Consider the following 24686-nt stretch of genomic DNA (forward strand, 5'->3'; position numbering starts at 1 on the left):
CTTATGCTTGCATCCAAATCATTTATATAAATGACAAAAAGTAGAGGACGCAGCACCGATCCTTGTGGCACTCCACTGGTCACAGGCCTCCAATCTGAAAAACAACCCTCCACCACCACCCTCTGTCTTCTACCTTTGAGCCAGTTCTGTATCCAAATGGCGAGTTCTCCCTGTACTCCGTGATATCTAACCTTGCTAATCAGTCTCCTATGGGGAACCTTGTTGAACGCCTTACTGAAGTCCATACAGATCACATCTACTGCTCTGCTCTCATCTATCCTCTTTGTTACTTCTTCAAAAAACTCAATCAAGTTCATGAGACCTGATTTCCCATGCACAAAGTTATGTTGACTATCCCTAATCAGCCCTTGCCTTTCCAAATACATGTACATCCTGTCCCTTAGGATTCCCTCCAACAACTTGCCACCACCGATATCAGGCTCACTGGTCTATAGTTCCCTGGCTTGTCCTTACTACCCTTCTTAAAGAGTGACACCACGTTTGCCAACCTCCAGTCTTCCAGCACCTCACCTTGACTATCAATGATACAAATATCTCAGCAAGAGGCCCAGCAATCACTTCTCTAGCTTCCCACAGAGTTCTAAGATATACCTGATCAAGTCCTGGAGATTTATCCACCTTTATGCGTTTCAAGACATCCAGCACTCCCTCTTCTGTAATATGGGCATTTTGCAAGGTGTCACCATCTATTTTGCTACTTTCTATATCTTCCATATCTTTTTCCACAGTAAATACTGATGCTAAATACTCATTTAGTATCTCCCTCATTTTCTGTGGCTCCACACAAAGGCCACCATGCTGACCTTTGAGGGGCCCTATTCTCTTCCTAGTAACACTTTTCTCAGAACCCAACAGGGCATTAGCTACATTTAGTCAAGGGTGACCACCACATTTAGCCAAGGGGCCCATCCGATAACCCAACAGGGTATTAGCTACAATCAGTCAAGTGTGACCACCACAATCAACTAAGGACCTAATCTGATAACCCAACAGGGCATTAGCTACAATCAGTCAGGCATGGGGGTTTAGTCTGTGGTTAGTTAGCATTGTTCTGCCAAATCGATTCGGTGCATGGCCCTCACTCAGTCCTGGGGGATTGATCAACACTGAGTAGCATCAGGTCTGGGGAAAGCTGCTGGACTCTTTCTTTGCATTATTAGATAATTGCACCTTTTTTAGGATTGAGTCATCTGATTTGATCAGTGTCCAGGGACTGGAGAGTGTGACTCTAGGTGAGGTATGAAAGGGAAGCCATGCAAACTGGCACTGGACACATCAGCTTCAACAGATGAATGCCTTGGCTCAGGGACTGCAATGGAAGAAGTGGGTTCTACTTTGTAGGGTAATGGCACCAGTACTGGGGAAACTGGATATAGCTGAATGTGCTGAGACCAATGTTCTTGCAAGCCATGTAACGAGGGAATTAGAAAAGGTCTTAAACTAAATATTCAGGGCAAGAGATCAAATTTGGGACCATATGGGAAACCAAAGAGGAGACACAAAAGAATATGTTATTCATACAGGAAATGAGCAACATATTGTGACAGGATGGAAAGCGAGTGAAAATTTAAGAGTTAGCCAATGGATATTATTGAAATTTGAAAAAAGATTAAATCTAAAGGGGTCAGTATTTGAATGCACGTAGCATTCGAAACAGATGAACAGAGCATGCAAATAGAAATAAATAGGTTTGATCTGATATCCATTCTAGAAACATGGCTGCAACATTGGCAACTGAATCTGAAGGCAATATTTCACCTAGGAATGGCAGGAAGCTAACAAATTATGGAAGGATGGTTTTGTTAATTAATAATGATGTTAGCACAAGAGAGAAGAATGCCCTAAGTTATGCAAACCAGGATGTGGAATGATTTGGGTAGAGATGAGAGATGATAAAAGGCAAAAAGTCACTTGTAGGAATGGTGTATAGGATGTCTAACAGTAACCAAACAGTAAGTAAGTATAGTTATCATAGTCCCAGAGGACATAAAGCTGTTTGCTCATGAGAGAGACACAACTGGTGGTGGCTTAACCTGCAGGACATAATACCTCAGCCAAAGGGATAAGGTAGAGTGGAGCTTCAAGACACAGTGATAATCATAGGATCAATTGGAAAAGTCAGATGGGCCAAGATAGCTAGATGAGGACATCATAGGATGTGATTGGACAGTTCTTAGAATAGCATGTCCTGGAATTGACCAGTGAGCAGTCTATAGTAGGCCTGGTATAATGCAACAAAATAGAATTAATTAACAAACTCATAATGAAAGTGCCCCTGGTACCTTGCAGGGTTTAAGTTCAAGGCAGGCTAGGAATGAAGCAAAAAGGAATGATAACTTAGGACATATTACTAGAGATGCTGGAAATCGTGAGGATAAGAAAATTAGCATGAAGGCACTTTATCTGAATGCTCGTAGTATTCGTAACAAAGTAGATGAATTAATGGCACAAATCATCGTGGTAGGGATCACAGAGACGTGGTTGCAGGGGGTTCAGGACGGGCAGTTAAACATCCAAGGATTTACAACTTATCGAAAGGACAGTGACATGGACAGAGGGGGCGGGGTTGTCTTGTTAGTTAAGAATGAGATTAAGTCTATGGCACTGAATGACATAGGGTCAGATGATGTAGAATCTGTGTGGGTGGAGTTGAGGAACCACAAAGGCAAAAATACCATAACTGGAGTTATGTACAGACCTCCCAACAGTGGTCAGGACCAGGGATGCAAGAGATAGGGGAAATTGATAGGACATGTCAGAAAGGCAAGGTCACAGTGATCGTGGGGTCTTCAATATGCAAATGGACTGGGTGAATAAGGTTGCTGGTGGATCCAAAGAAAGGGAATTCATGGAATACTTCCAGGATAGCCTTTTGGAATAGCTTGTGATGAAGTCCACAAGGGTGCAGGCTATTCTGGACTTAGTGCCATGTAATGAGCCAGGTTTTGTAAAAGATCTTAAAGTAAGGGAACACTAAGGAGGCAGCGATCATAACATGTAGATTTCAGTCTGCAGTTTGAAAGCGAGAAGGCAAATCGGATGTAATGGTGCTACAGTTAAATAAAGGTAGTTACAAGGGCATGAGAGAGGAACTGACAAAAATTGACTGGAAGTAGATTGGGAAGACTACAAAAACAAACAGAGGATAACTAAGAGAGAAATAAGGAAGGAGAGGATCAAGTATAGAGGTAGGCTAGCCAGTATGTTAGGAATGATAGTAAAAGTTTCTTTCAATACATAAGAAACAAACGAGAGGCGAAAGTAGACATTGGGCTGCTCCAAACTGATGCTGGAAGGCTAGTGCTGGGAGATAAGGAAATAGCTGAAGAACTTAATAAGTACTTTGCATCAGTCTTCACAGTGGAAGACATGAGTAATATCCCAACAATTAAGGAGAGACAGGGGGCAGAGTTGAATATGGTAGCCATTACAAAAGAGAAAGTGCTAAAAAAGTTAAAGGGTCTAAAAATAGATAAATCTCTTGGCCCTGATGGGCTACATCCTAGAGTTTTGAGGGAGGTGGCTGAGGAAATAGCAAAAGCACTGACTGTGATCTTTCAAAAATCACTGGAGTCAGGAAAAGTCCCAGATGATTGGAAAATCACTGTTGTAACCCTCTTGTTCAAGAAAGGATCAAGACAAAAGATGGAAAATTATAGGCCGATTAGCCTGACCTCGCTTGTAGGTAAAATTCTAGAATCCAATATTAAGGATGAAATTTCTAAATTCTTGGAAGTGCAGGGTCATACTAGAACAAGTCAGCATGGATTTAGTAAGGGGAGGTCAAGCCTGTCAAACCTATTAGAATTCTTTGAAGAGGTAACAAGTAGGTTAGACCAGGGAAACCCAGTGGATGTGGTCTATCTAGACTTCCAAAAGGCCTTTGATAAGGTGCGTCACAGGAGGCTGCTGAGTAAGGTGAGGGCCCATGATGTTTGAGGTGAGCTACTGGGATGGATTGAGGATTGGCTGTCTGACAGAAGGCAGAGAGTTGGGATAAATGCTTCTTTTTCGGAATGGCAGCTGGTGACAAGTGGCGACCCACGGGGTACAGTGTTGGGGCCGCAGCTGTTCATTTTATATATAAATGATCTGAATGAAGAGACTGGGGGCATTCTGGAGAAGGTCACTTATGATATGAAGTTAGATGGACACGAAGGTAGTACTGAGGAGGTGGGGAGGCCGCAGAAAGATTTAGACAGTATAGGAGAGTGGTCCAGGAAATGGCTGATGGAATTCAATGTGAGCAAGTGCGAGGTCTTGCACTTTGGAAAAATGAATAGAGGTATGGACTATTTTTTAAACAGTGAGAAAATTCATAAAGCCAAAGTACAAAGGGATCTGAGAATGCTAGTTCACGATTCTCTAAAGATTGATTTGCAGGTTGAGTACGTGATTAAGAAGCAAATGTAATGTTGTCATTTATCTCAAGAGAGTTGAAATATAAAAATAGCGATGTGCTTCTGAGACTTTATAAAGCTCTAGTTAGGCCCCATTTAGAATACTGTGTCCAATTTTGGGCCTCACTCCTCAGGAAGGACATACTGGCACTGGAGTGTGTCCAGCGGAGATTCACACGGATGATCCCTGGAAAGATTAGCCTAACAAATGATGATCGGCTGAGGATCCTGGGATTGTATTCCTTAGAGTTTAGAACGTTGAGGGGAGGTCTAATAGAAACTTACAAGGTAATGCATGACTTAGAAAGGGTGGACACTGGGAAGTTGTTTGTGATAGGCGGGGAGACTAGGACCCATGGGCACCACTTTAAAATTAGAGGGGGTCAATTTAGAATGGAAATGAGGAGACATTTCTTCAGCCAGAGAGTGGTGGGTCTGTAGAATTCATTGTCACGGAGCACAATGGAGGCTGAGGCATTGGGTGTCGTTAAGATTGATAAACTCTTGATCTGCAAGGAATTAAGGGCCACAGGAGAGTGCGGGTAAGTGGAATCAAAATGCCCATTAAATGGTGGAGTGGACTCAATGGGTCGAATGGCCTTGCTTCCACTCCTACGTCTTATGGTCTTATGGTAGCAACAATAGCTTGAGTAAGAAAGGAATGGGTCCAAAACTATTTTTAAACAAGCTAATAAGGGCACTTATGAGAGCATGAAAGCTGGGTTGGCTGAAGCAAATTAGAAATTAGACTAAGGGGATATTTCAGAAAGTATAGAATAGATACAATCTAATGAGTAAGAAAAATGCCAAAGAATGGACCCACCGTTAATGGTTTTCTAGGAATGTTAAAGATAGCATCAAATTTAAAGAAAAAGCATATTATCGTCCAAGGATAGATAGGAGGGCACATAAAAAAACAAGGAATTTTACTAAGCAGGGAAAATCGAAGTATGAGGAAAGCTAGCACAAAATATTAAAACAGATAATAAGACTTTCAATAGCAAATTAAGAAAGAAAGGGTTAATAAAGTGAACCTTTCATTTCATAGGAAGTGAGTCTGGTGAGTTAATAATGGAAATGAAGAGATGGAAGATTGAATTGAGCCGGTATATTGGATCAGTCTTCATAACAAAAGATACATATGAAATCCTAGAAGCAGCTATAAATCATGTAATGTAAGGAAGGGAGGAACTCAGGAAATTTACAATTACCAGAGAAGTGGTAAACTGTTGGTACTGGTAGCTAATAAGTTTCTAGATCCTAAAGGACTTCACCCTAATATCTTAAAAGAAGTGGCCAGCGAGCTAGATGGTGTATTGGTTTAAATTTTCCAAATCTCACTAAATTTGAGGAAGGTTTGGTTTATAGCAAATGTAACTCCTTTATTCAAAAAGGGAGTGATATGAAAGTACAGGCCAAATAGCTTCACCTCTGCCATTAGGAGGAAGTTAGAACCATGGTAGGTTCATGGGAATCAAGCAGAGTCAACATGGCTTTGTAAAGGGAAAATCATTTAAATTTTTTGTGGAAGTGACGTGCAGTGGATTAAGTGGAACCAATATACATACTGTACTAAGAAGGCATTTACTAAAGTGGCCCAGCAAAGATTATTGCAGAAAATAAAAGCCAATAGTGTATGGGGTAACATATTGGCATGGATAGAAGATTAGCTGACTAACAGGGAGCAAAGAATAAGCATAAACATGTCTTTATTAGGTTGGCAATTTATAGAAATGGTTGCAAAATTTACTGATGACACAAAAAGAGGCAGGAAAGTAAGTTGTGAAGAAGACATAAGGAAATTGCAAAAAGGATCAAAACTGAAAGAACTTCAGATGCTGTAATCAGAAACAAAGACAGAAAACAAAAACCTATATTCTGAGGAAGGATCACTCGACCTGAAACATTAACACTGATTTCTGCCTACAGATACAGCCAGACCTGTGGGGCTTTTCCAGCATTTTCTGTTTTTGTTGCAAAATGGTTAGATCGGTTAAGCAGTTTGGTAAAGATCTGAAAATTGGAGTATAATGTGGGAAAATTTTAAATTGTCCATTTTGCAGGAAAAGAAAAAAAATTATCTAAAAGGGGTGAGTTTGGAGAGCTGTGAGATGCAAAAAGATGCGGGTGTTCTAGTGCATGAAATGCAAAAGGTGAGTATGTAGGTATATCAAGTAATTAAGAAAGTCAGTAGAATGCTGCAATTTATTGCGAGGGGAATTGAATACAAAAGTAAGAGATTATGCTTTACTTACACAGGGTAGGCACTGTTAAGAGTACATTATTCATCATCTTATTAAGGCAGGATGTAAATGCATTGAAAGCAGATCAGAGAAGGTTTACTGGACTATTACCTGCAATGGGTAAGTTGCCTTATGACGGAAGGTTGAACAGGCGAGGCTTGTATCTGCTGGAGTTAAGAAGAGTGAGAAGCAACTTGATTGAAATATATAAGATCATAATGGAGCTTGATAGGTTGCACATAGAGAGGATGTTTCTTTTGTGGATCACTGTTTGAAAATAAGGGAAAGCCCATTTAAAATAAGTGAGATGAAATGTTTTTCTCACAGTGGGTTCTGAGGCTGTGAAATCATCTTCAAAGGTAGTTGAAGCGAGTCCTTCAAAACTTTTAAGGCAAAGATGTATAGATTCTTATTAGGCAAGAAGGCAAGTAGTTATCATTAAAATGAATTTGAGGTTATAATCATATCAGCCATGATTTTATTAAAAGGTGGAGCATGCTGGAGAACCCAAATCTTGGTCCGTGTTCATATGGGCTTTACGTAAAGGTTCGCTGGGCGGCGCTATTGCCTGCATAAGAGATGAGAGGGGATTAAAGGTGGAAGATGCATAAAAGCTTGTGATTAAGAATGAGTTTGCACTGGTGGTAATGGGAGAGCAGCACAGCACGAGGAAGCTCACTTGGGTTGGTTGCACAGAGAGATTTCTCCATTGACATATGGGTGACCCTGCTCTTCTCTGGCCAGTTGTTTGTCCTCATAGTGAGTGAGGAGTCTGAGGACCCAAGCCCACTGCCAATCTGGGATCTTTCAGCGTGATTATGGGCCACATTTTCCAGCAATGAAACATGGGAGAGATTGAGTTTGATGGAAATGAGTGACAAACTAACTGGTGTTAATGCATTAGCAGGAGAGTTGGTAAGCTGTCCCGAGTGAGGGAGGAGAAAGCAAAAGAGGGTAGGAAGGGTTGGTAATTTGAGAGGATGAGGTGGATGAGAGCTGTTGAGCGAACACAATGCAAGAAATAGTGAGTATTATAGTTCACGGGTCTGGGTGAGATGTGTGTTCATTAGCAGAATGAGAGCGAATGCTGGCCCTGTGGTTGTGAGATGACAGAGAGATGATGGTGGCATTTGCCCCGAGTGGAGTGAAGAAGATTCTTCCTGCATTGCTAGACATCCTCTTTCATCTGGGACACAGCACCGGCCCATGCTGCAATCTGACTCTACGTTGGCTGTGTCTCGTGGTGTGGCCTGTTGTGGCAGTTCCCTGGGACAAATTTGCTCTCTTCTCCACCACTCCACCTATTAATACCTCCAGATCCCTGTCCCAGAAGTGGGGACCATTTCTTCCCTACGAACTGTTGAGCACCGCGTTAGGGAACTGGAGCTGGAGTTGGATGAACTGAGGATTATTCGAGAGGCTGAGAGGGTGATAGATAGAAGTTACAGGGACATAGTTACACCGGAGAACAGAGGTAGCTGGGTAACAGTTAGAGGTGGGAAGGAGAGGAAGCAGGCAGTGCAGGGACCCCCAATGGTTGTTCCCCTCAACAACAAGTATACCGCTTTGGATACTGTTGGGGGGGACGATCTAGCAGGGGTAAGCTGCAGTGACCGGGTCTCTGGCACGAGGTCCGGCTCTAAGGCTCAGAAGGGAAAGGGGGAGAGGTGGAGAGCGCTAGTTATAGGAAACTCTATAGTTAGAGGGACAGACAGACAGACGGTTCTGTGGACATGGGCGAGACTCTCGGATGGTTTGTTGCCTCCAGGTGCCAGAGTCCGAGACGTCTCGGACCGTGTCTTCAGAATCCTTAAGGGGGAGGGTGTGCAGCCAGAAGTCGTGGTGCACATTGGCACCAACGACATAGGTAGGAAGAGGGGTGGGGAGGTCATTCAGGAGCTCAGGGAGTTAGGGTGGAAGCTAAAAGCTAGGACAGACAAAGTCGTCATCTCTGGGTTGTTGCCGGTGCCATGTGACAGTGAGGCAAGGAATAGGGAGAGAGTGCAGTTGAACACGTGGCTGCAAGGATGGTGTAGGAGGGAGGGCTTCAGGTATTTGGACAATTGGACTACATTCTGGGGAAGGTGGGACCTGTACAAGCAGGACGGGTTGCACCTGAACCAGAAGGGCACCAACATCCTGGGACGTAGGTTTGCTAGCACTCTTCAGGGGGGTTTAAACTAGTTTGGCAGGGGGATGGAATCTGGACTTGTAGTCCAGCAAGTAGGTTAGCTGTTTTTCAGGATGTCCAAGAATGTAGGGAGGCTGTGGAGAAGGTAGCACTGACAGGGAATACTTGCGTAGACAGAGATGGGCTCAAGTGTGTATACTTCAACGCAAGGAGTATCAGAAATAAGGTGGGTGAACTTAAGGCGTGGATCGGTACTTGGGACTACAATGTTGTGGCCATCACGGAAACGTGGATAGAAGAGGGACAGGAATGGTTGTTGGAGGTTCCTGGTTACAGATGTTTCAGTAAGATTGGGGGGGGGGTGGTAAAAAAGGAGAGGGGGGGTGGCATTGCTAATTAGAAATGGTATAACAGCTGCAGAAAGGCAGTTCAAGGTGGATCTGCCTTTGGAGGTAGTATGGGCTGAAGTCAGAAATAGGAAAGGAGCAGTCACCTGTTGAGTGTTTACTATAGGCCCCCCCAATAGCAGCAGAGATGTGGAGAAACAGATTGGGAAACAGATTTTGGAAAGGTGCAGAAGCCACAGGGTAGTACTCATGGGCGATTTCAACTTCCCAAATATTGATTGGAAGCTCTTTAGATCAAGTAGATTGGATGGGGCGGTGTTTGTGCAGTGTGTCCAGGAAGCTTTTCTAACTCAGTATGTAGATTGTCCGACCAGAGGGGAGGCCATATTGGATTTGGTACTTGGTAACGAACCGGGACAAGTGATGGGCTTGTTAGTGGGTGAGCATTTTGGTGATGGTGACCACAATTCTGTGACTTTCATCTTGGTTATGGAGAGATATAGGTGCGTGCAACAGGGCAGGTGTTACAATTGGGGGAAGGATAAATACGATGCTGCAAGACAGGATCTGAGGAGCATAAATTGGGAGCACAGGCTGTCAGGGAAGGATGTCGTTGAAATGTGGAACTTTTTCAAGGAACAGATACAACGTGTCCTTGATATGCATGTACCTGTCAGGCATGGTCATGTGAGGGAACCTTGGTTGATGACGGAGGTTGAATGTCTTGTAAGGAGGAAGAAGGAGGCTTACATAAGGCTGAGGAAACAAGGTTCAGACAGAGCATTGGAGGGATACAGGATAGCCAAGAGGGAGCTGAAGAAAGGGATTAGGAGAGCTAAGAGAGGGCATGAAAAATCTTTGGCGGGTAGGATCAAAGATAACCCCAAGGCCTTTTATGCATATGTGAGAAACATGAGAATAACAAGAAGGAGGGTAGGTCTGATCGAGGACAGTAGTGGGAGACTGTGTATTGAGTCAAAAGAGATAGGCGAGGTCTTGATTGAGTACTTTTCTTCTGTATTTACAAATGAGAGGGACCATATTGTTGAAGAGGAGAGTATGAAACGGACTGGTAAGCTAGAGGAGATACTTGTTAGGAAGGAAGATATGTTGGGCATTTTGAAAAACTTGAGGATAGATAACTCCCCCGGGCCTGACGGGATATAAGACCATAAGACCATAAGACATAGGAGCGGAAGTAAGGCCATTCGACCCATCAAGTCCACTCCGCCATTCAATCATGGCTGATGGGCATTTCAACTCCACTTACCCGCATTCTCCCCGTAGCCCTTAATTCCTTGTGACATCCTAGGATATATCCTAGGATTATGTGGGAAGCAAGAGAGGAAATTGTAGAACCGTTGGCAATGATCTTTTCGTCTTCACTGTCAATGGGGGTGGTGCCAGGGACTGGAGAGTGGCGAATGTTGTGCCCCTGTTCAAAAAAGGAAATAGGGATAACCCCGGGAATTACAGGCCAATTAGTCTTACGTCAGTGGTAGGCAAAGTAATGGAAAAGGTACTGAGGGATAGGATTTATGAGTATTTGGAAAGACATTGCTTGATTAGGGACATCCAGCATGGATTTGTGAGGGGTAGGTTGCCTTACAAGTCTTATTGAATTCTTTGAGGAGGTGACCAAGCATGTGGATGAGGGTAGAACAGTGGATGTAGTGTACATGGATTTTAGTAAGGCATTTGATAAGATTCCCCATGGTAGGCTTATGCGGAAAGTCAGGAGGCATGGGATAGTGGGAAGTTTGGCCAGTTGGATAGATAACTGGCTAACTGGTCAAAGTCAGAGTGTGGTGGTAGATGGTAAATATTCAGCCTGGAGCTCAGTTACAAGTGAAGTTCCGCTGGGATCAGTTCTGGGTCCTCTGCTGTTTGTAATTTTTATTAATGACTTGGAAGAGGGAGTTGAAGGGTGGGTCAGTAAATTTGCAGATGATACGAAGATTGGTGGAGTTGTGGATAGTGAGGAGGGCTGTTGTCAGCTGCAAAGGGACTTAGATATGGTGCAGAGCTGGGCTGAGGAGTGGCAGATGGAGTTCAACCCTGTCAAGTGTGAGGTTGTCCATTTTGGAAGGACAAATAAGAATGCGGAATACAGGGTTAATGGTAGGGTTCTTAGTAAGGTGGAGGAGCAGAGGGATCTTGGGGTCTATGTTCATAGATCTTTGAAAGTTGCCACTCAGGTGGATAGAGCTTGTAAGAAGGCCTATGGTGTATTAGCGTTCATTAGCAGAGGGATTGAATTCAAGAGTCGGGAGGTGATGTTGCAGCTGTACAGGACATTGATAAGACCACATTTGGAGTACTGTGTGCAGTTCTGGTCACCTCATTTTAGGAAAGATGTGGAAGCTTTGGAGAGGGTGCAGAGGAGATTTACCAGGATGTTGCCTGGAATGGAGAATAAGTCGTACGAGGATAGGTTGAGAGTGCTAGGCCTTTTCTCATTGGAATGGCAAAGGATGAGGGGTGACTTGATAGAGGTTTATAAGATGATCAGGGGAATAGATAGAGTAGACAGTCAGAGACTTTTTCCCCGGGTACAACAGAGTGTTACAAGGGGACATAAATTTAAGATGAAGGGTGGAAGGTATGGAGGGATGTCAGGGGTAGGTATGGGGGCATGGAATGCGCTGCCTGTGGGAGTGGCAGAGTCAGAATCATTGGTGACCTTTAAGCGGCAATTGGATAGGTACATGGATAGGTGCTTAAGCTAGGACAAATGTTCGGCACAACATTGTGGGCCGAAGGGCCTGTTCTGTGTTGTATTGTTCTATGTTCTATGTTCTAGCACCACAGCGTGAGGGCCAGTTCCTGACTCTGAGTATTTAAAATTGCACATGACTGGGCTTTAAATATGGCAACAGATGTATATGCACAGAAGCATATCCTCTTAATGCAAACTCAAGTAACCACCTGCATCCTACCAGGGATTTTTATAAACCATTACCAATGTCTTACAGGATATCATATTTTGCAATTAATGATGTACTGTCTAATGTACGAGGTCCTCCCACTGGACATTTCACATTTCTCTGCTTTGAACTCCATCTATCTTTTTTTTTACATTTCATCATCTTATCCTGGAGTCTATAACAACCTTCAGCACTATTTGGTACTTCGACAAATTTTGTATCACCTATAAACTTCATAATGCTGCTCCTACACCTGGATGAAGATTATATAAAAACAAAAGTGCAAGGAACCAAAACTGACTTTTAATAATAGCATTACAAACTATCTTCAAATCTGAAAATCATTCAATACCATTCCTCTTCGTTCCCTGTCATTGAGCCTAATTTGTATCTATACTGCCACTTTTACCTTAATTCCATGGACTTACATAGTATTCACAAGCCTCAGAGTGTCATTAATACAATATCTTCCATAAATCCATATATACATCCACTGCACTAACACAATCAACTTTCCATGTTTTCCTTATCATTTGATCAAGATAATTTTCCATGATTTCCTGATGTTAAGCTGACTTGCCTGTAGTTTCTTTGCTCATACCTCTCCTCCTTCTTGAGTTGTGGTAAACACATTCTTGGAAACCTTTGACACTATTCCTATATCCAATCGATTGTGATCAGTGTATCTACTTATTGTGTTATTGTTTCCTTTCGCAACCTAGAATTCATTCCATCTGGACCAGGTAACTTTCCAAATCTTAGGTGCACTGAGTATATACTTGAGTAAAAGTTCATCTCATGTAAACGTTGACCCCCTATTTTTGGCCAAAAAAATCTGGAATTTTCCTTATATCTCGTGGAAACATCGACCCTAGTTCTTCACAGATAACAGATCAACATTTGTGAGTTAAGGTATAATCCGGTACATAAATATCATGATGAGGAATTTTTTGTGCTATTATGTGTTTTGATATACAATTCATACCAATTTGGCATGAAGGTTTAAGATCAGAGTCAGGTGATAACCTCCCTTTGTGTGCAGCTCAGCTGAGCTCAGTTACCATGTTATTCGTCGAATGCAGTCATGTACCTAGTTCAGGTTTTGAAATTTCTTAATCACTTTGTGTAAAAATGCCATCCAGATAAAACAAAAAATATACAGCAGCATTTAAACTGAAAGTTGTTGAAGTTGGAGAGAAGACGGATAACTGCAGCAGCAAGAGGATTTTGTGATTCAGAGAAACCTATGAGAGACTGGAGAAAGATATAGAACCACCTTCAAACAATGCCAAAACAAAAGTGTGCCAAACAGAGGTAACCCGAGAAAGTGGCCACAACTGGAGAAAATAGTTGCTGAGTGGGTACTTAAAAATCGTCACAACGGAAAATGTGTTAGTCGTGAAGCCATCCAAATTCATGCACAATACAAATCAAAAAGGAATGGAATTTCGGATTTTAAGGTAAGTGCCTTAAAATGGATGGTGCACGAGGTTCTTGATAAGGCATGACTTAGTACTTCAGCAGAGAATTAAAGCTGCTTGCTGAACTAGAAGATAAGATATTACAGCTTCACCAGTATGTTATCAGAAATCAGCAGAAGGAAGGCTACAAGTTATCATGGATTGGAAACATGGATGAAATGACATGTTGGAGAATCGAACTGTGAAGCAAAAAGGAGAAAAAGCAATATTGGTGAAAACCACTGGCCATGAGAAAAGTTTGTATGGCTGAGGGCAGTAAGTTAAAGCTGATGGCTGTTTTAAGTGAAAGATTTTGGCAAATGAGAAATTTCCAAAAGAAATTGTCTTCCACATACATCCACAAGGCTGGATGGATGAAGGTGGATGGAGAATCTTTATTCAGTGCTGAAGATGTCAAACAGTATGATTTAGCAGGATTTTAATGAACGTTTGTAGTTGATATGTTTAATTTAAGATGCACCATACATTTATAATTTAAAGCCATATTATATTTCTACTTTTTGTATGTATAAACAAAAGCTTATTAATTAATTTTTGTTTTTATTGTCTTTATCTGGTAATTACCATAATTTGTTGTGTTTTCTTTCTTTATTTGTTTCGAGATCCATTGGGCTTCTGCTTACAATGCGATAGTTTGGAATGTAACACGAATTTCAGCCCTTTAAAAGTACTATCCATATAATATTCGACACCATAAATTTAATCTTATAAAATAGTGTAAAAAAGATTCAACTTTTACACCAGTATATATGGTATTTATTGTAGAATTCCAATGTTAAAAATGTAAACAGCTCTTTTTCTCTCAATTTTCCTTCAGCTGATGAAGAAAAATCAAAACCAAAAGAAGGAACTGCCGCTTGGAAATGATAGGAATATTTGTGACTGCTTGGCACTGAAGAAGGATCTTTATTAGTTATTTTAACAGAGGAGAAGCTGATTTGAAATAGACTTGGTAATAAATTTGTTAAATGGAAGACAAAGGATGAGCATACATGAGGTGTTCTGCATGTAAATATTGCAAACACCAATTTCTGGAAATAGTATGCAACAATCATGCAAACAGTATTATCAATAATAGGTTGAAAATATTATTGTCTAAATCTGATTTTGCATTCTTACCTTGTGAAACTGTGGAGGGTAAACCCTTGCAGCTCCATGGTTTAGCAGCAGTTGATAGCATTTCTCTGGTTGTGCTGCAGGACGCACTCCTGTGACCTTCAGGAGGTACTGTAGAGAGGCACAGCCATTGACATCCATTGACCCAATATGGGCGCCTGATTCTAACAACATTTTCAGGAGCAGATGGTCACAATTCCATGCTGCTTTATGAAGTGGAGATTTGTAATCCCGATCTCGAGCATTCACAGAAGCTCCATAGTCTATAAGCATTCTACAGATCAGATGATGGTCTGTGCTATATTGTTGTTCCTTCATATTTAAAGCCCAGTAAATTGCTGTAATAAGTGGTGTTTCATTATAGACGTTAAGACTATCAACATCTGCTCCATGGGTGACGTAAAGGGCCACGAGTTCAGGTACACCAAAGCGTGCAGCTGTGTGCAGTGGGGTATCTTGATAATCATTGTTAGCCTGTAGATTCAGGTTGGCACCTGTTAAAAGGGAAGGGTGAGACACAGCCACATAGCTCCAGACTAATTCATGAAAATACTCTGACCAGTTCAACAGAAAAAGAAATGAAGTCTGAGCAAATAAATATAATAACTTGAATTAAGACAGGGCTGCTGGAACAACAGATTGTATCAACCAGCAGTTATAAGGTCAGATGGTGACAGTTCAATGTTTCAGGTAAAATTCTTCAAAAACATGCAAGTGTTAGTCTGTCCCTTTTCTTTTTGGTTACTACTGATCTGCTACATATTTCCCATGTATGTGTTTTGGTTTCAGGTTTCTAATGTTTGCATGTTTTAATTTCTTGAGTTCTGTTTTCTGTTGGGAAGGCCATGCTGGCTGGTTAATCCAGAGACAGAAGCAGTGATTTTTCAATTCCATCAGAACTAGCACCTTCCTGAAGAATTTATATTGGTTAAGTGTATCCTGGTGGTTTACATGTATGCATTTTCCTTTTATATACTCTATTAATTTCTTTTATAATCTGCTATCTTCGCTTAACTTACTACATTAGACTAGTTTTATTTATTCAGAACCTTTAAACATTTTAAGGAATTCCTCTTTTGACATGCATTTTACATCTGGACAGATCTTTAACTTTCTCAGTTCTGATAGAGAACTGAAACATATTTTGGGGGGAGGTTAGTGAATGTCATGTCAGGTTTGGTGCAGTGATGTATTCTCACCGTAAAATGGAGTGAGCTTCCTCATTGAATGTTACCAAACCAACCACCACAACTGTCATTGCTGCCTAATGATGAATACAATGTCTGATTACTATGCGCTATTCCTGGACCAATTCACCATTTAATGGATATTCTGGAATTAACTAACATTTCTGGCACCACATTGTAAACTCGTTGCGCACCCAGACAAGTACTGACCATCTGAAGGTGCCCTGCAAGTTCCTGACATTTGCCACAGACATTGCAGATAGAGGGACATCAGCACCTCATGCTCTGGGCATGGTCCTGGAGATCCACTGGACAACTGGGTATCCAGGTACACAGGTGGGACTTTGTCTTCTTTCAGGATCAGCATTGGGGGTTATGACATCATTCCGTGCCAGCCTAGCACAAGTTTGTCATCCAGTCCCAGCCGTCTGGAGGAATGCCCAGTACTGAAAGAAGAAGGTCAACATCCTTTTCAAGTTTTCAGCCTAAGTTTCACCATCTTCTCTCAGATACTACACGAACACTCTATCTCTGCTACTGTACCTACCTTTCAGCTTTCACCAGAACTTATTTCTTGCAATAACTCCCCTACTAGCCTCCACCCAGCTTAGTTTGCAACAACACTAACCCTACATGCCCTCTGCACTCATTTGGAAAACCCCTCTACCTGTACCAACAGTAATAGCTGAACCTCCCACTTTGATGTCTCGTAATACTTACCTCAGTCTCAGTTTAAAATCAGAATCCATTAAATTTGTAGGCCCGTACTTTTTTTGAACAGTTAAACAAATATGAATATTTTATGTAACAGTTAATAATTGTTGAAATATCCATCTAAAATTAAATTTGGCATTTTTGACATCATGTTCTCATTAGTTGATATTTTACTATTGAAGGACAGACTTGTAACTTGATGGACCTTGACTTACATAACAGACGCAGTTCATTTACCTTTTGATTTTAATTAGGTTTTAGTCTGATGAATGGTACCTTATTTATAAGATGCCAAAATCATAATTTCATCTGCCACTTCAAAAATGGCATCTTCTTCTTCCCTTGGATTTTGCTCAGGGTTTTACAGTCTGCAGTGCTTATAAGAATGTTGCTTTAAGTAATCTGGCTGTTCAGACTTGTGGACTTTCTACTTCCATTTTCATAGATTTTATTGATTCTCTACAGTGCAGAAGGAGGCCATTTGGTCCATCATGGCTGAACTAATCCTCCAAATAGCATCTCACCCAATTGCCACAACCCTGCCAATTTTATTTTTACTAGGCTAACTCACCAAGCCTGCGCATCCCTGAAGAGTACAGGGCAATTCAGTATGGCAAGTCCATTTAATCTGTACATCTTTGCACTATGGGACCAAACCAGAGCACCCTGCAGAAACCCATGCAGATAAGGGGAGAACATGCAATCAGATAGTCATTCATGATAGGAATCGAACCCTAGTTTCTGGCATTGTGAGGCAGCACAGCTTGCCACCATGCCTCTGTGCTGGTGTCTGGTGTCCAACATACAAATATTTGGGAGCAAGTGGAGAATTGAACCCATCAAGAACCTGCTCTGGTTTCCATGTTAAGTTTTCCCAAGGGCTAGTTTCATAGTGCGTTTAGTCCAACTACAACAAAAGTTGGCTACTCCTCCACAGGCTAACCCATCCTTGGCCAATATCAATCACCACCCAAGTCACTGCTGAAAAGTGTGGTGCTGGAAAAGCACAACAGATCAGGCAATGCCTGAGGTGCAGCAGAATTGATGTTTCGGGTGTAAGCCCTTTATCAGGACTGTAGGGGAGGAAGGGGGCTGAGAGTTAAATAGAAGGGTGGGGGTGAGGCTGGGGGTAAGCTAGCTGGGAAGGTAATAGGAGGATGCGGGGGGGGGGGGTAATTGTGATAGGTCGGTAGGGAGGGTGGAGCAGATAGGTGAGAAGGAAGAAGGACAGGTAGGACAGGTCAAGAGGGAAGTGCCAAATTGGAGGATTGGATCTGGGATGAGGTGGGAGGAGGGGAGATTTGTAAACAAGTGAAGTTGATGTTTATCCTGTGTGGTTAGAGGGTCCCAACCTGGAAGATGAGGCGTTCTTCCTCCAGTCGTCGGGTGCTTGGATTTGGTGATTGAGGAGGCTCAGGACTTGCATGTCCTTGGTGGAGTGGAAGTGGAAGTTGAAGTGGCCAACCACAGGGTGGTGGGATAGTTTGGTGTGTGTTTCCCAGAAATGTTCCCTGAAACACTCCATAAGTTAGAGTCCTGCCTCCCTGATATAGGGGAGACCACATCAAGAGCAACAGGCACAGCAGATGAGGTGGATGGATGTGCAGGAACATCTCTGCCTGATGTGAAAAGGTCCTTTAAGGCTGTGGACAGAGGTGAGGGGGGAGGTGTGGGTGCAGGTTTTACAACTGTTGTGGTGACAAGGGAAAGTACTGGGTGTGGAGGTTGGGTTGGCATGGGGTGTAGACCTATCAAGGAAGTCACGGAGAGAATGGGCTCTGCAGAATGCAGATAGTGGTGGGGAGGGAATATATATCCCTGGGTGGTGGCACCTGATTGTGTAATTGGCAGAAATGGCAGCGGATTATGCACTGTATCTGGAGATTAGTGGGTTGGAAGTTGAGGACCAAGGGAGTTCTGTCCTTGTTGAGGTTGGAGGGGTGGGATTCATGGGCAGATGCGCAGGAAGTGGAGGCGATATGCTGGAGGCCATTGTTTATCACAAGAGAGGAGAAATTGCAGTCCTGGAAATAGGAGGAATTCTGGAGTGGAATTCCTCTCCCTCAGAGCAGATACAGTGGAGTTGGAGGAATTGCGAGTAAGGGATAGTGTTTTTAAGAGGGTGGGTGGGGTGGGAGGAGGTGCAGGTAGCTGTGGGAGTCAGTGGGTTTGAAATAGATACCCATGTTGAGTTGGTCGCCAGAGATGGAGACAGAGAGGTCCAGGAAGGGGTGCACGTGTCCGAGATGGTCCATGTGACTTAAGGTCAGGATGGAAGGTGTTAGTGAAGTTGATGAACTGTTCACCTCCTCGTGGGAACACAAGACAGTGCCGATACAGTCAACAATGTAGCAGACAAAGCGGTGGGGGATGGTGCCGGTGTAACTGCGGATGATGGACTGTACCACCTATCCTATGACGAGGCAGGCATAGCTGGGGCCCACGTGGGTGCCCATGGCTCCCCATTTTTACCTATCCATATTAGTCAGGACAGGAAGTAGGCATGCTTAATGGGTCCTAAAGAGAAATTGAAAATGCATTCTAAAGGAGACAATAACATTCAAATGTTGTGCATTATTTTGTTGTTCCTGGAAGTATATTTGCTTAATATTTTAATATTAGAAAGAAACCTGGAAACATTTTAACAAAAAAACTATCACAGCTCACCATTCCAGATCAGTAGTTTTGCACAGGAAACTGACTCCTTCGTTCTGCATAAATGTAATGGTGTATATCCACTCAGTGAAAAAGAATTTACTTTAGCTCCATGATGTAACAATTTGCTAACGCAGTCCCTGTTTTTCACATCAATGGCAACATGTAAAGGTGCTTTCCCATTTGGTTGATAATTTACACTAGCGTGATGATTTAGTAGCACTGCCATACTCTCCAGGTTACCAAGCATCACTGCTAAGTGTAGGCCTGTTGTCCAGGATGACCCCAGTTTGTAACTTGGCAGCCAGTAACCTGGATAATAAGAAAGGACATTGTGTTATTGCATTGATTCCAGACCAGAGAAGCAATTTACTTTTTAAGATAGTTACATGACACCACGGCGGCACAGTGGTTAGCACTGCTGCCTCCCAGCACCAGAGACCCGGGTTCAATTCCTGCCTCAGGCGACTGTCTGTGTGGAGTTTGCACATTCTCCCCGTGTCTGCGTGGGTTTCCTCCGGGTGCTCCGGTTTCCTCCCAAAGTCCAAAAATGTGCAGGTCAGGTGAATTGGCCATGCTAAATTGCCCGTAGTGTTAAGTAAGGGGTAAATGTAGGGGTCTGGGTGGGTTGCGCTTCGGCGGGGCAATGTGGACTTGTTGGGCCGAAGGGCCTGTTTCCACACTGTAAGTAATCTAATTAAAGATGCCTGCCTCATCTACAGTCAGGCTCTTAGTGAGAAATGCAATCATTTTGGTTCCTCAGTAAGTCCGTTACGCATGTGTATTTTATCTTCAAGCACCGAACCCAGATGATTGTAAAATCTGCAAAATTATAGCAAGGTCATAAGTTTGTGTTGTTGATAAACTATAAAACATCTGTCTCAACAAAAATCTGGTTTTAAGTGGAACTGGTGAACTGTTGAATGCGTTGAGTTTTGTCAAGACTTCCCATGTCTATGGGTACAAATGTTTGGAACTCTCTGAGTTTGCACTTGCCCTGTCAATCTGAGCCAATAACAAATCGTTGCCAGTTTTCTGAGAATGGATAGCTAAATTTTTTTGCAAAGACTTCAGATGATGTGATGACATTGACGCTTTCCATGAGATTGACTGTGTGAAACGTGTTCACTATTCTTTGTCTCCTGGTTTACATCACCAGATTATAGTTCGGTGAATGCTTCAGGTAGCTGCCTCTGGAAGAATATCATATTGTCTTTAGTGTAGTTTTAAGGTTCTCCTTGTGTGAGGTAAGTTTAGGTCAGTGTATGGCTCTTTGTAGCTACTTTAGGCTTCACCCTTGTGCACTGCCTCTGCCAAAGGGCTTTTCTGCCATATGCCTTGAAAAATTGGTTGAAAACAGAACATTTCCTTGGTACGTGATGAAGGTCACCCTTTCTGACACATCTTTTATATTTGGGTATTCTATTGATTATGTTAACAATTGTGTTTGTACTTAGAACATGTAAGCTGTGTTAACCTGTAAGGATCTTTCTGTACTAACATCCATTCTCTTATAGCTTGTTGATGTTAAAGTTTTTCAGTTTGTCGAATAAATGTTTCTGGAAAGCTTCCGTAGGATTGGGTATGAGCATTAATTCAACAATTCTATTCACTAGCTCACCATCTGAAAGATCACATAATGAGCTGTTTTCTCTGCATCTGCTCACAAAATAGTTCCTTGAGTTCTACAACTTCTGCCTAAACTTAATTAATTATGGCTGATGAACATGGAAGTACATATTGAATCTGAATTGATCTTCTAATTTGGTCCATAACCTTTTGGGGATCTTTTTTGGCTTTTTGCTGTTAAGTCTGTGTTAATCTTCATTTCAATTGATAAGCAAATCTTAATGGGTTGTTTTTCTGCATTGAGATATATCTGAATCTAGAAACCATTGCTCTGAATACTTTTTAAATACTTTATATTTTGTTAGGAGGTCTAATGTAGAGAATTTTATGGACATTCTGACAATATGCCTTTGAGCCTCCCTTGCTTGCTAATGGCCCTGCACACACCATGATCATCTGCTTTCCTCATGTGACTTAAACTGCTTCTCAATAGGAATTTTCCAAACCACAACAGATGAACTACCAGGCAGAGCATTATATATGCACAACACATGGAATCTTTAGAGACAAACTCTATTAAAGGCAACATTCGCATACAAAAATAGCACATTTTATTTTAGTCATTCACAGGAAGTTTACATCATTGGCTAGGCTAACGTTCATTACCCATCATTAATTGTCCAGTGTGAACCATGTTGCTATGGGCTTGGAGTCACATGTAGGCCCGACCAGGTAAGGATGGCAATTGCCTTCCCTAAAGGACATTAGTGAACCAGATGAGTTTTTCCTGACAATTAACAATGGTTCTGTAGTCATCATTAGACTTTTGACTCTTTAGGCCTCATTAGGCTTTTGACATCATTAGACTCTGCCATGGTGGGATTAGAACTCAGGTCCCCAGAACAGTATCTGAGTCTCCAGACTACTAGATTAGCAATAATATTGCTAGGCCATTGCCTCCCCTATACATATATGTATCTGTGGATGGATGGGAGGAGGGATATTAAATAAGTACAGGATGGGTACAAGTTCTAAGTTGAAGGAGACCCTTCACTTTTGAAGCAAATTGTGACTTGAAATTTCAGGATCCATTTATAGTTCAGGCCTGTTGCCACCTGAGACAATGCAAGTTTCATAAAAATATCCATTGACACAATAAATGCCCCACTCTGCTGCTCATCATTTGATTATGTGGAAACCTTCATCATGCCAAGTTACATTATAATTCCCGTGTGAAGTGGCCATAATACACTGGTGTGGCTTCAGCATGTACAGCATTGCCTTAAATGGTAGCTATTCAAAGAGGTGTAAAGTTGTATGGATAGTTGGATGGGATAGCAGAAAAAGAACTACAGGGAAATATTTGGAATTACGCAAGCTTTTGTGCAATGACCTATATGTACCCATTAGATAACACCTGTCAGGCATCTGAGAACATTCCTTTTGAGACAATACCAAAGAAATTAGTCCACTCGTCTTTGCCTTCATCTAATTTCTAGAAGAACAACTATTCATATGGAGATAACACTTTTCCCTTCTCTCCACACATTTTTCAGAGATAGTACGACTTCAGCCTCCTCCACTTGGTGTGCAGATAAGAATTTGGGCCTTTACATTCCTGTCAATTATGCAAGAATTCCCTCAGGCAGCTTAGTGTGCAGGCAGTATCTGATCAGTTAATGTAAGCAAATTCTTATTTTTTCCAAAAAGCGTTTGCACTGAAAAAAAATCTTCCACAACTACAGGTTGTCCCGAAGTACCTTCCAGCCAATGTACCAAGTGTAATCACAGAGTTAATGTAAAAAGTATTTTAGATAGAAACAGCCACACAGGAAATACTTTACATCATGTTGATACACTGCTACCATATGTACTGGATCTCAAAGAAATCTTCCCTAACGCAAGAACTACGAAGCACTTCTTCAAAAGTACCTTACGAATGGACATTAGTAATGTAGTGATTGGAGCCAGGTTGATCTTATTGACTATGAAATCCGTGATTGGGTTACTAACCTGGACCAATCAGGGAGCCTTGGCTGACAGATATAAACAGGAGATTCAGGATCATCTCACTTCAGGGACTGACTCTGAGCTGGCTGGCCTTAGCCAGTGTACTGTGCTCTTGCAAATAAAGGATGACATGATGATAGGTTACCAGCCTCCATGTAGTTATTTTTGGTCCTCAAGAACTTTAAATGGCAGATTTGTTTGATGAACTCAAGTCTACCCATTAATAACTTTGTTAATTATTATTTAAATGATTGTAGGAAAAAAATTGCTGTTTATGCAATAACTTTGTAAAATCTGAGTTCTGTAGACTTACTATCAACATAATTTTATGATAAATTGGGAAGTTGTGACAGACAACACAGTCATAGACAAAACCATTTGTTTCTATCAGTTTAAAATCAGAATCCATTAGATATGTAGGTCAGCACTTTTTTTTGAATGTTTAAACAAATGTGATCATTTTATGAAAATTTAATGTAACAGTTAATAATTGTTGAAATATCTATCTAAAATTAAATTTGTCATTTTGACATCAAGTTCTCATTAATTTATATGTTATGATTGAAATACAGTTTGTAACTTGATGAACCTTGACCTACATAGAACACGCAGCTCGTTTACCTTCAGATTTTAGTTCGGTTTTAGTCTGATGAATTGTACCTTGTTTATAAGATGCCAAAATCATGGTTTCATCTTCCACTTCAAAAATGGTATCAACATCTATCTTCTTCTTCCCTAGGATTTCGTTCAGGGATTTACAGTCATTGTTCTGCAGTGCTTGTAAAAATGTTGCTTTAAGTGTTCTGGCCGCACGAGCTCGTGGACTTTCTACTTCCATTATCAATCGCAGCACCAATTACCACACTCATAGTAATCCTAATGAGAAAGTGAGCTTCAGATACACTGACAACACAAACACTATCAGAAATTTGCACTACACGCGTAATTTTATATGTCAGTCATGTGGAGCTTGCTATTTATAGTTATGGCTTCCGTGAAGGTTAACAGAGTTCATTAGCTTTCTCAAATGTCCTTGTCCTCACCTGATCTTAAAATATATATAAACAAAAACAGACACATAGACTTCCAGCAGGGACTGCTGGACCATAATTATAAGTGGCAACTCTGATGCTTTCTGCCTCCCAAAGCCAGTTCCACAATGGAACTGATGAGGCCATAAGATGTACAAGCAGAGGGAGGTCACTCGGCCCATCAGGTCTGCTCCATCATTCAAAGAGATCATGGCTGTTAGTCTTCAGCTCCACCTTCCTGCCTTATTCCCATAACCTTGAATCTCTTCCTGATTATAGAGTCATTAAAGACAGAAACGGGCCCTTCAGCCCAACTCGTCCATGCTGAACCAGATTTCCTAAACTGAACTAGTCCCATTAGTCTGCACTTGGCCCAAATCCCTCAAATCCTTTCCTCTCTATGTGCTGTCCAAATGTCTTTCAAATGTTGTAATTGTACTCGTCTCTACCACTTTGTCTGGCAGCTCATTCCATACACGCACTACCATCTGTGTGAAAAGGTCATCGCACAGGGTCCTTTTCAAATCTTTCCCCTCTCATCTTAAACTTATGCTCTCTAGTTTTGAACTTCCGTATCCTGGGGAAAAGACCTTGGCTATTCACCTTATCTATGCCCCTCATGATTTTATAAACCTCTATAAGGTTATTCTCAGCATCCTATGCTCCAGGGAAAAACTTCCCAGCCTACTCAGCCTCTCCTTATAACTCAAACCCTCTTATCTCGGTAACATTTTTGCAAATCTTTTTTGCATCCTTTCCAGTTTAATAACATCCTTCCTATAGCAAGAAGACCAGAATTGTATACTGTACTCTCAATGTGGCCTTCCCAATGTCTTATATAGCTGTAACATGAC

General features: G+C 41.8%; 1 protein-coding gene across 2 annotated transcripts in view; it reads right to left on the reverse strand.

Moving 5' to 3' along the window:
• Positions 1-24686, reverse strand: part of asb4 (ankyrin repeat and SOCS box containing 4) — a 46043-nt gene that overhangs the window by 20929 nt on the left and 428 nt on the right. Inside the window, exons 1-3 of one of the 2 annotated variants that reach the window (XM_072575465.1) lie at positions 23462-23672; positions 19235-19534; positions 14670-15160 (exon numbers count right to left, since the gene is read on the reverse strand). In XM_072575465.1, coding sequence (XP_072431566.1) covers positions 14670-15160; positions 19235-19534; positions 23462-23639 — 969 coding nt within the window. In that variant the 5' untranslated portion in view covers positions 23640-23672. Of the gene's footprint in view, positions 1-14669; positions 15161-19234; positions 19535-23461; positions 23673-24686 lie in introns of those variants that run through there. The other variant, XM_072575466.1, reaches the window with a different exon arrangement.

The sequence above is a fragment of the Chiloscyllium punctatum genome, chromosome 8, assembly GCF_047496795.1.
Source record: "Chiloscyllium punctatum isolate Juve2018m chromosome 8, sChiPun1.3, whole genome shotgun sequence".
Taxonomy (NCBI): Eukaryota; Metazoa; Chordata; class Chondrichthyes; order Orectolobiformes; family Hemiscylliidae; genus Chiloscyllium; species Chiloscyllium punctatum.